We start from the raw sequence: 13,398 nt of genomic DNA, 5'->3' as shown, positions 1-13,398 counted from the left end.
GGCGGTTCAGTGCAGTGATTTCAGGTCGATTGGAGACCAACCATTCACTAAATATATACAAAGAGATGTTTTATATCAGAGACAATCCCTAGGTTTCCCCTTAGCTATAAAAGAGGATCCTTATCTCCAATCAATTCGGTAAAAGATTACCGTGTGGAGTTGGTCGTCGGTCCGATAAAGACGGCAATCTGCCTGTTAACTTGCCGATGTAGTTAGATCCGATGATCCCCGTAATGCTTAATCATGTCACCTCTTTTAGGAATATTTAACCTCTTGATCTCTTGAATGAACAGTATATCGCAATATCTTATATCGCATCAATTCATCATGGCACAGAACCTCCCTAGCTCCGATATCAAATCGTGGACCCGCCCGGCACCTAAGGGATACAAATTCACCAATGCCAATATTGTTGATGTCGCGTTAGGCACAATCATAGAAAACCAGACACTTATCGCTACGGATGTGAAAATTGCCTATCTAGGCCAGGAATCATCCGCACCCGCACCAACAGAACTCGAGACCGTGGATTGCCAAGGCAAATATCTTAGTCTAGGCCTGTTCGATGTATATATCCATTTATATGCAGTCTTAGGTTTCAGTGACTTATCTAAAGCCTTCGGAAATCTAAATAATATATATCTATTACGGCAGCTATATACCGTATCTAGACCTGGCAGTGACCCTCCGGGTGGTCCATTACCTTGGACCCTCCACCCGCCCCTCCGAGGGTCAGGGTCGCTCACGAGCGACCCTGACCCTGACCCTCTATATATCTACTGTGTGATACTTCACTTCCTACCATTCGGTGCCATAAGTATCGGTCCTGCATGCTGTTCATGAACAAATGTTTAAGCAGCAACATACTAGATGGTTATGGCACGAATTTAGCCGACAGTGTAGCTAGTAGAGTCCAGCATGCTCACTCCTTGAGAACAAGGGGACTAGGTTGAAAATGGTATAGCTTATGTTCAAATCAGCTCGCTAGTCATCGTATTCTGCCTTTGATCGAACAAAAGAACCAAGAGAGTAGGTGTTTCAGAACGAACGCTACGATCCAATAACAGTCAACTGCCGCTGAGCTGTGAAAGTCTGTGCGGTGGTCGGGCGACGGCGGGTGATCCCTGCAGTCACCACCGGTGCGTAGACCATCAACTGTACTTCCTTCTTTTTTTTTTAGAAATTAAGCACCATCTTGCAGTCCATTTCTTTCCATCAGTAAGAAGCAATTCTCCGTCGGATTCCATCAGTTCTCTTTCGTCTGGTGCCAGTTTGCAGGCGACCCGGGCCGCACATGCGTTTGATGTAATGGCTGCTTTCACGGCATCGAAGGACCTTTGGCAGTCCTCCGTCCAATCCCACTCCTTTTCCGCCCACGTTGTCCGGACAGTCTTCGGTAGATCCTCTGCCGTCGCCGGAGGGAATTTCTTCTTCGGCGCTCTCTTCTTGGCAGTCAAATCCCCATCGCAATCTTCCAGATCGGGCGGCGGTTCCTTGGTTTTATATGGTTTCGCGGGCACTTTCTTCAGGTATGCACTCTTCATGACCATAACATGCTCTGACCTCCCCTACTTCCGAAGAGAAACCGAAGAGTTTCATTACGAGGACGTGATCCCAACGGAACCGGCCCCGGTACCCACCGTGGCCGGCCCTGAGCATCGAGATGCTGAGAGGATCGTCATGTTCCTGTCCTTTCGGCTTTCAGATGCCGAGACCAGATACTCGAATCCGGAAAGGGAGTGTCTCGCGATAGTCAACTGTTGTATGTTTTTGTTTTTATTCGTTTTATATTTAAGCCTATTCTCGATAGATAGCCGTGCTAAGCGCCTAATATACCTATCTACTGGTTATTAGTGCACCCTAGCAAAGGCAAAATAGAGATTAAGTACTCCGGGGTCTTTTATATGATTTACTAATATGAAAGATAGTTAGTTAATTTCTAGATTTTACGTTTGTAAGGGCCATTAGACCCTTAGTACGGCTATTCCCTCTATCGCGATCCGATTGTTTCTACCCCTGGCTATATAACATATGCTATATATTCTTATTTATAAGCTGAACAAGTACATACGACCATAGGGTGTGGAAAATAGGGCTTCCCGTCCGCTCAGCCGTACTCAAGCCACACGCCGGTGAGTTAGTAGTTGGGTGGGTGACCACCAGCGAATCCTCACTGTTGTATGTTTTTTGTTTTTACTCTATCTAAGGGCTACTACCTCAGCTAATGAGGGTATCTGAGGCATAGCGGGAAAGTAACATACCGTATCGTAGAGCCCTGAGGGCTAGGGCTGTATATGTCCTCCAGGAAGTATCATCAAAAACAATACTTTAATATCACATATCGTTCATATGGAGATTTTGTGCGTCAGACGAAATCTTCTGACTATATATAACTAACAAGTGGTAGATAAGATATTTTGATTTGACTAACTTTCTATCAACCTACTCGGTGAACGCGGTTTTATTCGAGCTGACTTTCTTACGAGTAGGAGAAGAGAAGAAATGTTTTGTAATAAAATCATTGGGAATTAGACGGTCTTTGAAATGCTCTATCAAACACTCATCTAAGACACCAGGTGCCAGCCAATTCTTCAACCAAATTGTAAATGATTGGATACATTCAATGGTCCCACACTCCCACATCATTTTCCGAGAAAGACGGAAATGGCATATATTTCACTCGCATTTTTCCCTGATTTCTCTTTGAAACGCTGATCAAAGATCTTTGAGCAAGTCCATACTCACCCAATGCATGCCTTCCAGGGTCCTCAAGTGCATGCACTCTTCCTTTCACATTATCAATCTTGTCATCTCGCCTAATCTGAAAACTGGATTTGTGCCTCGATCAAACAGTATGTTTATGATACCTGGCGTCTTTCTCTCGGTTGCATAGGTTAAATCTGTGACCCGAGTATGATCAATGGCATCGGCCAATGCCTCCCTATCGAGCAGTAACGGTACCCCCGGAGGTTGCTGCTTTGACTAAGATAATTTAAGCATTCTCATTCAGGCTTCTGAGCCAAGCATTCTCGGGGAAATGTACTTTAGACGTAGACGGCCTTTTGCTTGTTGCGAATACAAAATAGAGTCTACATGCTTCACGAAATCTACCTTTCACTATAAATCATATACAGCTCTCTACAATTGTTATGGGTACTATGATTTATGAAATACCCATATAGGTCTTGTGAGCCTATCCCCATACCTACATACCTGGTGTTTTTGAAAGTCCTTGATATATATATCTGCGTGGCTCGATCAGAGCATTATTCTTGGGAGTATAGGTAAATAATCCTTTTCTGGATATTACAATTAGGCTACCCTGTTTATAATGTTCAGAATTTATACGCTACTAATAACCAAGCAAAACCTGCTTCTGGTTGTTGATATTCCTTGATCTGAAAAATTGCATTTAGTATGGTGTTTTGGGGGTGTCAGGGTTAACGGTAAGTTATTATGATAGCTCAGCATTTTATCCATCCATTTTAGGTTAGTGATGCTAGCGTGGGAATTCCCATAGGAACTATGGGCATGTATGGTGGGCCGAAGATTCTGGGATGCCCATGGGAAATGTCAAGGTCTAATAATGCCACGCCTAGTAATTCGTCGATACTAATACCCTAGAAACCACGCGAGATATTATATACCGTTAGAAACCGAGTAAATCACCAGACTCGTTATATACAATAGTAGGGTGATAGTATTAATAGGGCGGGGTTTATCTAGAGCCCGCTTCTTCAAATTGAACGAGAATGCGGGCTACCCGCTATTCTCTCTATCGAAATTTGATATATATTATAGAACACTTAAAATGCAATCTATCGGCGTGAAGTTCATAAAAAGACCGTGAGAGATCTCGACCACACCCTAGGTAGTCTCAGCCTTTTAACTGCAAAGTTAACGTAACCTGATCTTCTTCCGTCGCCAATTCACCACTCTCAGCCATAGCCGCGTCGACCATATGCTTCACAACCGACTTTAGCTTGCCTCGCTGGCATGTGATAGAGAACTTGACCTTAGAACCAGAAGTCATACTACTGCCGTCGCTGTTAGAGGACCTGTCCTCTTGACTCCTCCGGGAAGAGCTTCTCTCACTTGAGTCGCTGTAATATGAGGGCCGTGCGGACTCAGTCGAGACCACCGCTATTTTGGAAGCACTATTACCCTCCCAGGGATTGCTTATAATAGGCTCGACTCCATCTAGGTCCATCATGCTGTCTAGGATAACCTGCTGCCAGTCGACATTTTCGCCGTCCCAGGCAATAGCAGCACTTTTGCATGTTGCCTGTGCAGGCCCGAGGGTATCTATTGGAGGGAATTCCGCGGTGACATTTTCCATAGAAGAACTGATCCCGTTCGGGAAAGAGATCGTCGACGAAGAAGCTGAAATTTTAGGCGAAGTGCCCAAGATTGACTCGATAGAGATTTCGTTCTCTATCAACGCAGTCGCAGTATGAACGATGTCGTGGATTGGCGAGACACAAGTGGCGGGTATTGGCAAGACCAGGGCTGCATGGGCGGGGACATCGAAGGTACCGACATCAGTGGATCCAGTAGATCCCGAGCCCTGTCGTTTAAGTCGGCGCATCAGCAACGCGTACCGGTTTTTGAGCGCCAACGGAGCGCGCGCTTCAAGAAAAAAGTCGGCCATGAATTTCCAATTGCGACCGTATCGATCAACTAATTCCAGCAAATGAGTTTCCTGTGCGAAGGGGGTCAGCGTGTCCTAGATTTGTTGTGACCCGCAGAGCTCGGTACCTCTTCTGACGTCCACGGACTATGATCCAGCTCCGGGTTCAGTTTTTCCTTCCATCGCTTCGCACATTGATCTCCATTCCGAGTGACGACTTCGCCTGCAACCAGGACCCAGCGAGTAGCATGTTTGGCGACCCCGTTGCGGAGCCGCTGATCTTCTGCTGGTAGCCAGTTGCCTTTTTTCAGGGATTTCTGAGGAGAAAGCTGGGTCGAGGTATCCATGGCGAATTGTGGTTCTCCCAACCCCTCGCCGTTGGGTGAGAACCGCCCTGTGATTTATATATATAAAGGATTGGAAATCTTCCGAATTGCCTAAATCCTTACATGTTGGTTCGTGTTACTGGTGGTTCTTGACTCCGGTCGAGTTGTTTCGCCACTCGTATCTGTCGCAGGTGCCGAAGGATCAGATTCCCTGCAAGAATATTCTGAGACTTGTGGTCTCGGCCCGCTTTGATCCCTCCCGCATGTATATCTCCCGGTGGATCTCCGGTTCTGTGCCATTTGCCATTTGTATGTTTGATTCCGCTGAATACAATAAGTAGTTTCTGTAATCTGCTCAAAGGTTTGTTTTCCTTGTCTACTACTCAAGCAACTATTCTAGACAAGTGGTGACTTAAAAGACTCGAGCTTTCGACCAATCACATCAAATTTGGCATTGTTTTACTTGAAGAACCCCTGCATCCCCATTAAAACATTCGTATGCCAGAGAGAATGCAGCCTCGCGTACGGTAGTGGCAAAGTGGGCCTACATAAAGAAAAAAAGGTAGATGTAACATTCAATCATATTTTACATGAGATATCGGACCTCTCAAAACTCCAAAGCTCGACAGTCTAAACTGTTATATAAACACATGTGTAATTATGCCGGTCGCGCATTTTGATCAGGGTGTGTTCATGTACTGAGGCTTAGGATTTCAAATTTTATATCGTGCTTCTTATTACTCCGTGCTTTGAGCACGAAGAATGACCTTGAATCCCACCCGTCTTCTATTTCGAAGTGGTGAATCAAATCAAATGACTAGAGTCATGAAGCATAGCATAGGTGCTTTTATCTTTTTATAGTACATTCCTGCAACAGACTTTTTAGTGTATAGCCCACTAAAATCCAGGGTATCTCACACGTGAATACAATCTAGTCGAAGTGGGACAGCGATTGTCACCGATTATTGGACAATTAATACACTTATCTACGGATGAATAGCACACGAATCATGCATATCAGCATATAGGAAGGTCACCCGGAGCTAACTAACTATATAAAATCCGAGTAAGATAAGCGAGAGGCAATATAGCGGTGAGATCTGGTAGAGCCGTAAGGGATTCCCTAAATAGGTAATTACAGCTTAACAATATGCTACACAAATTTAATCTATTAGTTAGAGTAGTGTGATCGGACATAGACCCTATTTAGCAAATAAGGTCTTAATTGATTTAGTGTAAGCCATATATTAGCGTATTATATATTTATAGAGTACATATGTAAGCACTTGTCTCCTTCTATCAAAGAGGGTCCCTATAAGGAGGACCTTAGGAAATCTACGGAGTAGATGTTCGAGTATAAATATTATAAATATAGCAAGGAAAAAAAGGAGAATATATATTTCGCCTCAATTTTAATTCTATCTCTAATTCTAATTATATACATTACGAATTTGTATGTATCGTGAAATAATGCCCTATAACGTAGACCCCCACTAATGGTACTTTCGTTTGCACGATGCCTATGTTGTAGGTTTGGGTAGGCCACGTACGCTTCACAATTGAAAAGCAATTATAAAATTATGAAATTACCATTAGAATTTCGTGATTGGGCACGAAAATTTCGGATTGATCCCTGTAGAACTGTGGAATCGTCGTTGAATGCTAGAATGCTATTCTAAGACCCCTAGTCCGCCTCCCGCTTGCACGGCGCTATCGAAACCAGGTACCGATTGAACTGCGCATCCCTATCAAGATACTCAAACTCATCATCAAACAGGTTCACACTCACTTCAATACCACCGTGCTTCTTATTCCTCGGAAGCACATGCGCCAGTCTCACACGCGCAGCATATTGTCCATGTAGAACGCGAAGCGCCTGCGGCATACCGCCATTACTGAAATATTGATCCCCAAAACGGATCTCCTCCAACGGCAAGAAAATGATATTTGAAACCAAAACATCAGAAGAGTCCGGCCTCTCCACAAAGCGACCCTGCACGCGCGAGAGATCGCCAGTCTCTCGCAACAAACCATACGCATCCTGAACAGCCTCTCCATCCAACCGGGCCGCACCCTGCCGAATAGCCTGTGCAATGCGACCGAGTGAAGTCGACGGCGCCAGGAGCTCAGTTAGCGGCATGCGGGCCGTGTTCATCAGGAAGCAATTGCCGAGGTATGCGGGCGGGAACCCTTGTCCGAACGTGCTGCGCACATCTACCGGGGTCTCAAACACAGAGATATCATCCCGGAGTGGGGCCGATCGTGCTCCGGCTGCTGATACCCGGGCTTTCATCAGGACCCGCCAAAGGAGCGCTTGGATGGCGTCGCTGATGGAGAGCGGAGGCGCGCCGGGGAGCGAGGATTCTGCGGCGCATTCTTTCTGCAGGGCCGCGAGATCCGGTCCGGAGAGAAAGACGACCCTGTTTAACATCTTTCGCTCGCCCGTGTCTACTTCTTCAATCACTTTCTGGGTTTTGCCGGGGTTGCCATCTTGGCCCAGGTCCAAACAGACCAATGCTCGCAGCCACGGGTCGTCGGGACTATTTTTCATGATCCGCTGGGCAGTTTCCCTTTCCCAGATCCGATCCGGCTGGGCGTGATCTCGGTCGATGGACGTGTACGGCGAGGGCGCGACTTGATTCCCTTCGTCGCGACCGCGCAGCTCGCGGAAATTCTCAGCCCACAGCTTCATCAACCCGATCATGGCGCCAGCATCCATTGTCGAGTGCGATACCGTCAAAGCGAGCAGAACGCCCCCGGTGAGGAAGTTCGCTTGTGCTAAGAAGATATCGGCACCTGCGACGTCGACGTCGCCTAGAAATGGCGCATCCAGCAGGAGAATTTCTTCGGGGAAGATATCACTCGGGAACCCGGCGGCTTTGAAGTCATTGTATGACCAGTCTGTTTCAAGTTTGAGATACCGCAGCTGGTACGGGAGTGGGTCGTTTAGTGAGTACTGTCGATGGCGCATTTCAATTTGCCCTGGTCGCCATCCTGGTGTGCTGGGTGATTGGCGGTAGGCCTTGCCGCTTGCCCATGGTTCTTGGACAAAGGTCTTGTGGAGTGCCTGGTGGAGATCGGTGAAGACGAGCTTGTCGTCGGCGTTGGGATAGAGGGGAAGGGGGAATACAAGGCGGACGTAATTGAGAGGTGGAACGAAGTCTAATGGACTCACCGTTTGTCGGATTTCATTCTCGATGGCCATTTTGGAGGAGTTGTATCTGAGTTAATTGGTTTTATTTGAGAACAGACTACGCTTCGCTTTATACTCTGGCATCGAACGGGCCTCTCCCGGCTACGAGGAGGTTGGCTTCTACGATGGTCTCGATGTTTCGAGCTTCCAGAGTTACGCTAGGTAGGTGGGTGGTTTACGTGACTCCGTTATTCACATCAAAATGCTCGAATATTCGTGCACGGGATCGGAGTCAACCAGAGTCATTTATGGCTTATATCCTAATTGTGATTTGCACTCATTATGCTAAAAGTCTAGATCTAGATATTCTATCAAGGTGTATCAGAAATAAATTTAATCCTAAGGTTCATCATCAAGAATTGCAAGAATGATATTATCGAGACATTCTTCAAATTTTGGGAATACGATAGAAGCTCAAAAATGATACTATGAGGTCAAATGAGGAAATTATGCCTTTTTTGTGCTTCCTATTTTGGACAAAATAACGAGATATAGCACGTAAAGTCGTGTTTGTTAATAATTGTTCTCTATCCTAAAAGAAAATGCAATATATAAATCAATCCATCTAGCCCTATACAACCCCAAAACCACCTACCTCTCAACCACATACATCCTATCCGAATTCTCAGTAAATACAAAAGCCTTAAACAAAAAAAAAAGAACCTAAGTATCTAAGCCTTATTGACCGCATTCTTGCTCATAGCACGAACCTTATGGCCATACTTGTAAAGCATATAGGGAACAGGCGCCATAAGAGTAGCCAGAGCAGCAACAATAGTCACCGACCAATGGGGACCAATTCTCTCGTACATCTTGACAGAAGCAGGGCTAAGAGCACCAGCGACGACGTACCGCGCAAAGGTCATGAATCCAAGTGCCGACGCAGCATACTGCAGGTACACGAAGATGATATACATGTATGTCGTCGTGAAAATGCAAACAAGGGCCCAGCCGAAGACGCCGGAGGCCACGATCGGGGACCAGATACTGATATCGGCCTAGAAGGTAATGTTAGTAAATATCATATGAGATGGTGTATTAGAAGAACTTACGTAGCAGGTCCAGGCCATCCAGAAGAGAGAAACCGGCATCATGATAGATGCGCCTGCCATGGCCCAGTAGAGCGATACCTCGGGCTGCAAAGCCTGACCCTCAGCCTCAGCCTGTCTTGCGGCCTTCTTGGTCATGGTATACAGAGGAGGAATCATAGCCAGAGCAACAATAACACCGGGAATCATGGCGATGAAGATAATGAAGGTCAAGCTAGTGCTGATACCGTACACATTGGCAAAGATGAAGGGGTAGCCATTAAGGAAGGTAAACAGCACGAAGTAGAGAAGGACTAGGTAGAAACTGAAGATAAGAATGATAGGCTCAGTCCAGATCATGACAAAGGGCCGGGAGACGTTGGTGAGTAGACGCGGGCCTAATGCGTTTGAAGAGGTAGACGCATGGGCAGCGCGGTACCGGCTATCACCAGTCAGTTCGCGGAGGTGCTTCGCGCGCCATTCCAAAAGAATAGGGCTGAAGGTCTCAGGCTGGGCAAGTGTGACTACGACCAGAGCGACGCCGGCAATGATCATCGAGATCCAATCGGCCCACACGTAGCCGATATCCGGCGTGTAGGCGCCGATCACGGGGCCTAGGATCGGGCCCGAGTAGGCGGCGATAGTGACGAGGGGCAGGCCGAAGGGGATCTGCAATGGATGCCAGATGTCGCCGACGGTTCCGCCAGCTACTGTCATTGGGGCAGCGGCGAATAGAGCACACAGGAAGCGGAAGGTAAGGGCTGCGCCATAGCTCGGTGCCAGAGCCTTTGCCATCACGAACAGAATTACGAGCATTAGTGCGGTGAAGTAGACCACATTGCGGCCGAAGGTCTCGGAGAATGGACCGGCGAAAAGAGAGCCAACGCCGATTCCAATGAGGAAGATACCTTTTGATGGATTTGTTAGAACGCAGGATATCCAAAGAGAGGGAAAGAATAAACGTACCGGTTGTCATGGATCCAGCCATGGCGTTAACACCGAAGTGCGCATCGAAGGCGTCTTGAGTGGCACCCTCCACCGAGGAGGGGACTGTCATGGCGATAGCAACCAGACAGCAGGTCAACATGACCATCCACTTGCGAAGCATAGACCAGTTGAGCGGGTTACTTGGATCGTTTTCCCTCCACCCAACCACGAAGACAACCTCGCCGTTGTCTCCTAGCCGAGAAACCTCCACACCGGGTACAAGGGGGGGCATCGTCGAAGACGGCTGGCTTCTCTGCTACTCCTGCCTCTGGGTCTGATCCCAGAGACGGCGACGAGGTACTAGTGCGCACAGACTTGGCTTGACTGTTGGCCAAGTCTTCCTCTGCTTCCCGGCGAAGACGGCGGTACTGGAACCAGGACTCCATATCGATATTCTTTTTTTTTCCTTCGAAGAAGCTTAAACTGAACCGTTGCAATGAATCGAAACCGAAGAAACAAATAGTCGCAGATGCCGGATTCTTCAGGCACAACCTCACAGGCTAGTTATCGTTCAATGTGGGATCTGTGAACTCTCAATTCCCACGGCAGGAGGGGGGATACATATACTGAGTCCCCCATCACATAGTCACGATAACCCCGTTGAATCTCGAAGTTGGCCGTGATCGGACACAATTTTTTTTTTTTGCCAACTTCGCCTTTCGGACACATAAAACCGCTAAGAGGCCTAGAATGCGGCGCGTTATCGTGCCGACGACAGGGGTTGATGGCATTCATTGGTCGAGAGCCCGTTGACTAGAGAGCCCGTTGACTAGAAGGTGGCAAAATTGACTCCGGAACAGATCTGACTTTTTTCAATTTTTCAACTTTTCAACTTTTCTTTGTTTAAATGTTCTCAATGTGACCCTTTCTGGTATGTTTTTGATGTTCGCCACTTTTGAGACGGAAATGATTAAGAGGCTAACTTACTCTTGTTTGCTACCTCTAACTAACTAACTAGTTAGTTAGTTAGGTATTGGTCTCGGAGTTCCAGAGTCAGGTCCCAGTCAGGTCCACTTAAACGGAGTCAGGGGCAATCTCAACTAGTTTGTGTGATTGGAAAGCTCAAATTTATGATCCGGAGACATATATCAATTGAAACAATCGGATTGCTGAATTCATTTAGAACAAATGAACACTCTGATTCGACCCATTTAGAATCTAGTCTAGCTAACGTAGTGTAAAGGTGATCAACCAGTAGAATTATAATTCTACATGCATAGTAATTTGAATAAGCAGAGTTGGCGATCGATGTTCCGTTAACGTGCTTATCCAGGTGGTGTATATTAATACCTTAGGTATCTCCCCGAAAACATTTGAAATCGGATAGACTGACTACATAGGTATATATATGTACAATAATATAGTGTTTTCGTAGCATGCCCTCCACATAGGTCCCAACAACGCAAGTGCAAGTAATTGGGGGTTTAACTTAAGACAAATACTTTATTGCAGCTGCAACCAATCTCGATATATAAGAAACGCATAAACACAACTTCAAACAATAAAACTCAAAAACAATCTTTATTTAACCCCAAACCGGAGTTGTCCTTGCCCTTTGTTGCACCAAAATAGCTCTACATCGTGTACGGGGTGAAAGCTGCATGATTGAGCTCACACAGCGACCATCACAGGCGTGCTCAAGCCCGATGATTCTTCCAACACCTCACCATCATAGACATCCTCGACCGCATTCGCACTGAGTTGGGGAGGGATGTAGCTCTCTGTGGTTGCGGTCGAAGCGACATTGATGGTCTTCGAGACCTCGGGCCACCAAGTCTCTAAGTTCTTGTGGTACCAGTTGACCGAGGCCTTGAGTCCCTCGGAGAAGGGCACACGCTGGTGCCATCCCAATGCAGCCAGCTTGCTGCCATCGACCCAGTAGTCAGTGTCGTTAAAGGGACGGTCGGGGATCCAAATGAGTGAGCGTGTGAAGTCTCGCGGGCTGAAGCCGAACAGTTCAAGTGTGCGAACGGCGACTTCAAGGTTGGTGATGCCGTGGGATGATTGGATGTTGTATGCCTCGCCGATCACACCCTTGTGCAGCAGGGTGTCAAAGCCGTCGGCAGCATCGGCTCCGTAGAGGTAGCGGCGAATGTTCAAGCCGGTGCCTTGGATTGTTAGCGGCTGCTGCTGCATCAGCAGGGTGCAGAAGCGGGGGACGATTTCTAATCTCATGTGTCAGCATGTTTCCGTCCCCTTGAAAGTGTCCGAGGGGTGTAATCCTTACTCTCGGGGTATTGACCAGGCCCGAACACGTTGTTGCTTCTCACAACGAGAGCTGGGATGTCGAAGGACTTTGCGTATGCCCAGACATACATCTCGGCAGCAGCCTTGGAGGCTGAGTATGGGTTGGTGGGCATGAATTGCTTGGTCTCATCACATGCGGACTCCACAACATCTCCATACACCTCGTCGGTGCTAACGTGGAGAAATCGGTTCACCTTTTGGGGCCCCTTGTGGTGACGAATGGCTTCAAGGAGCTGTTGAGTACCGACAACATTGTTGACAGTGAAGCTGAGGGGATCGTTGAATGAGTTCTGGACGTGCGAGCACGCAGCGAAGTGCATCACACAGTCAATGTTGTGGTCCAGAAGAACCTTGGCGAGGGCCGCCTGATCCGTAAGGTCGCCTTGCACAAAAGTGAAGTTGGTCAGAGAGTCCAAGCAGTTGACATTGGACAGAGAAGCGACAACATCGAGCTTGTCAAAGCAGACGATGTTGTATTCGGGGTACTGCACCGCCATGTGGCGGGTTACCCAACCTCCACTAAAAGCCATGTCCATGTCAGTGATGTACAATTGGGGTAATGAAGAATCTGCTCACATAAATCCTGCACCACCAGTGATCAAAATGCTCTTGATGTCGCTCCGAGGCTCAAATCGGGTGGTTCCGATGAGACGTTGGCCCTCAATGTCATTCGCACTAGCTCTGGCAGGAGCGAGCGAAAGACCCTTCTTGAGAGGAGGGGACGCAGGAGGGGTAAGGGCACGAAGAGCAGGCATTTTGTCCAGGAATCTAACGGATTGTATGAATTCAGTGATTCTTGAAATTTTGCGATGAAGACGAAGATGCTGCTGCTGGTGTTATGGCTAATTCGATTTTTCTGCGGCGCGCAGGCCCTTGAAATAGTTCAACGTCCGAATACATTGGCAATAAACAATGAGGCTGCGGTGACTCCAAGAGATATCCTCAGTCAGGCATATGGATAGATTGGATGTGGTTGTCTCTCGGTCC

At 47.3% G+C, this 13,398-nt stretch overlaps 6 protein-coding genes across 6 annotated transcripts; 1 reads left to right on the top strand and 5 right to left on the bottom strand.

The window, feature by feature from the left end:
• Positions 1 to 327: 327 nt before the first annotated feature.
• On the top strand, positions 328 to 631 carry N7516_007271 (uncharacterized protein; the record flags this gene model as incomplete). The annotated part of the gene is made up of 2 exons (XM_057219991.1): positions 328 to 567; positions 596 to 631. 2 exons carry the CDS (start codon positions 328 to 330, stop codon positions 629 to 631), a joined length of 276 nt encoding a protein of 91 aa, XP_057074082.1.
• Positions 632 to 1,151: 520 nt separating this feature from the next.
• On the bottom strand, positions 1,152 to 1,544 carry N7516_007270 (uncharacterized protein; the record flags this gene model as incomplete). The annotated part of the gene is made up of 2 exons (XM_057219990.1): positions 1,152 to 1,164; positions 1,192 to 1,544. 2 exons carry the CDS (start codon positions 1,542 to 1,544, stop codon positions 1,152 to 1,154), a joined length of 366 nt encoding a protein of 121 aa, XP_057074081.1.
• Positions 1,545 to 3,877: 2,333 nt separating this feature from the next.
• On the bottom strand, positions 3,878 to 4,977 carry N7516_007269 (uncharacterized protein; the record flags this gene model as incomplete). The annotated part of the gene is made up of 2 exons (XM_057219989.1): positions 3,878 to 4,702; positions 4,759 to 4,977. 2 exons carry the CDS (start codon positions 4,975 to 4,977, stop codon positions 3,878 to 3,880), a joined length of 1,044 nt encoding a protein of 347 aa, XP_057074080.1.
• A 1,663-nt stretch (positions 4,978 to 6,640) lies between these two features.
• Positions 6,641 to 8,161, bottom strand: N7516_007268 (uncharacterized protein; the record flags this gene model as incomplete). Its single annotated transcript, XM_057219988.1, has 1 exon — positions 6,641 to 8,161. One exon carries the CDS (start codon positions 8,159 to 8,161, stop codon positions 6,641 to 6,643), a length of 1,521 nt encoding a protein of 506 aa, XP_057074079.1.
• A 659-nt stretch (positions 8,162 to 8,820) lies between these two features.
• Positions 8,821 to 10,396, bottom strand: N7516_007267 (Major facilitator superfamily domain general substrate transporter; the record flags this gene model as incomplete). Its single annotated transcript, XM_057219987.1, has 3 exons — positions 8,821 to 9,147; positions 9,202 to 10,085; positions 10,144 to 10,396. The coding sequence occupies 3 exons, from the start codon at positions 10,394 to 10,396 to the stop codon at positions 8,821 to 8,823; spliced, it is 1,464 nt and encodes a 487-aa protein (XP_057074078.1).
• A 1,379-nt stretch (positions 10,397 to 11,775) lies between these two features.
• Positions 11,776 to 13,166, bottom strand: N7516_007266 (dTDP-D-glucose 4-6-dehydratase-like protein; the record flags this gene model as incomplete). Its single annotated transcript, XM_057219986.1, has 3 exons — positions 11,776 to 12,329; positions 12,392 to 12,930; positions 12,988 to 13,166. The coding sequence occupies 3 exons, from the start codon at positions 13,164 to 13,166 to the stop codon at positions 11,776 to 11,778; spliced, it is 1,272 nt and encodes a 423-aa protein (XP_057074077.1).
• Between the last annotated feature and the right edge of the window lie 232 nt (positions 13,167 to 13,398).

Source organism: Penicillium verrucosum, assembly GCF_028828655.1.
Source record: "Penicillium verrucosum strain IBT 35672 chromosome Unknown utg000002l_segment0_segment0, whole genome shotgun sequence".
Lineage (NCBI taxonomy): Eukaryota > Fungi > Ascomycota > Eurotiomycetes > Eurotiales > Aspergillaceae > Penicillium > Penicillium verrucosum.
Note: the sequence above shows the minus strand (reverse complement) of the source record. Positions and strands in the feature narration are given on the sequence as shown.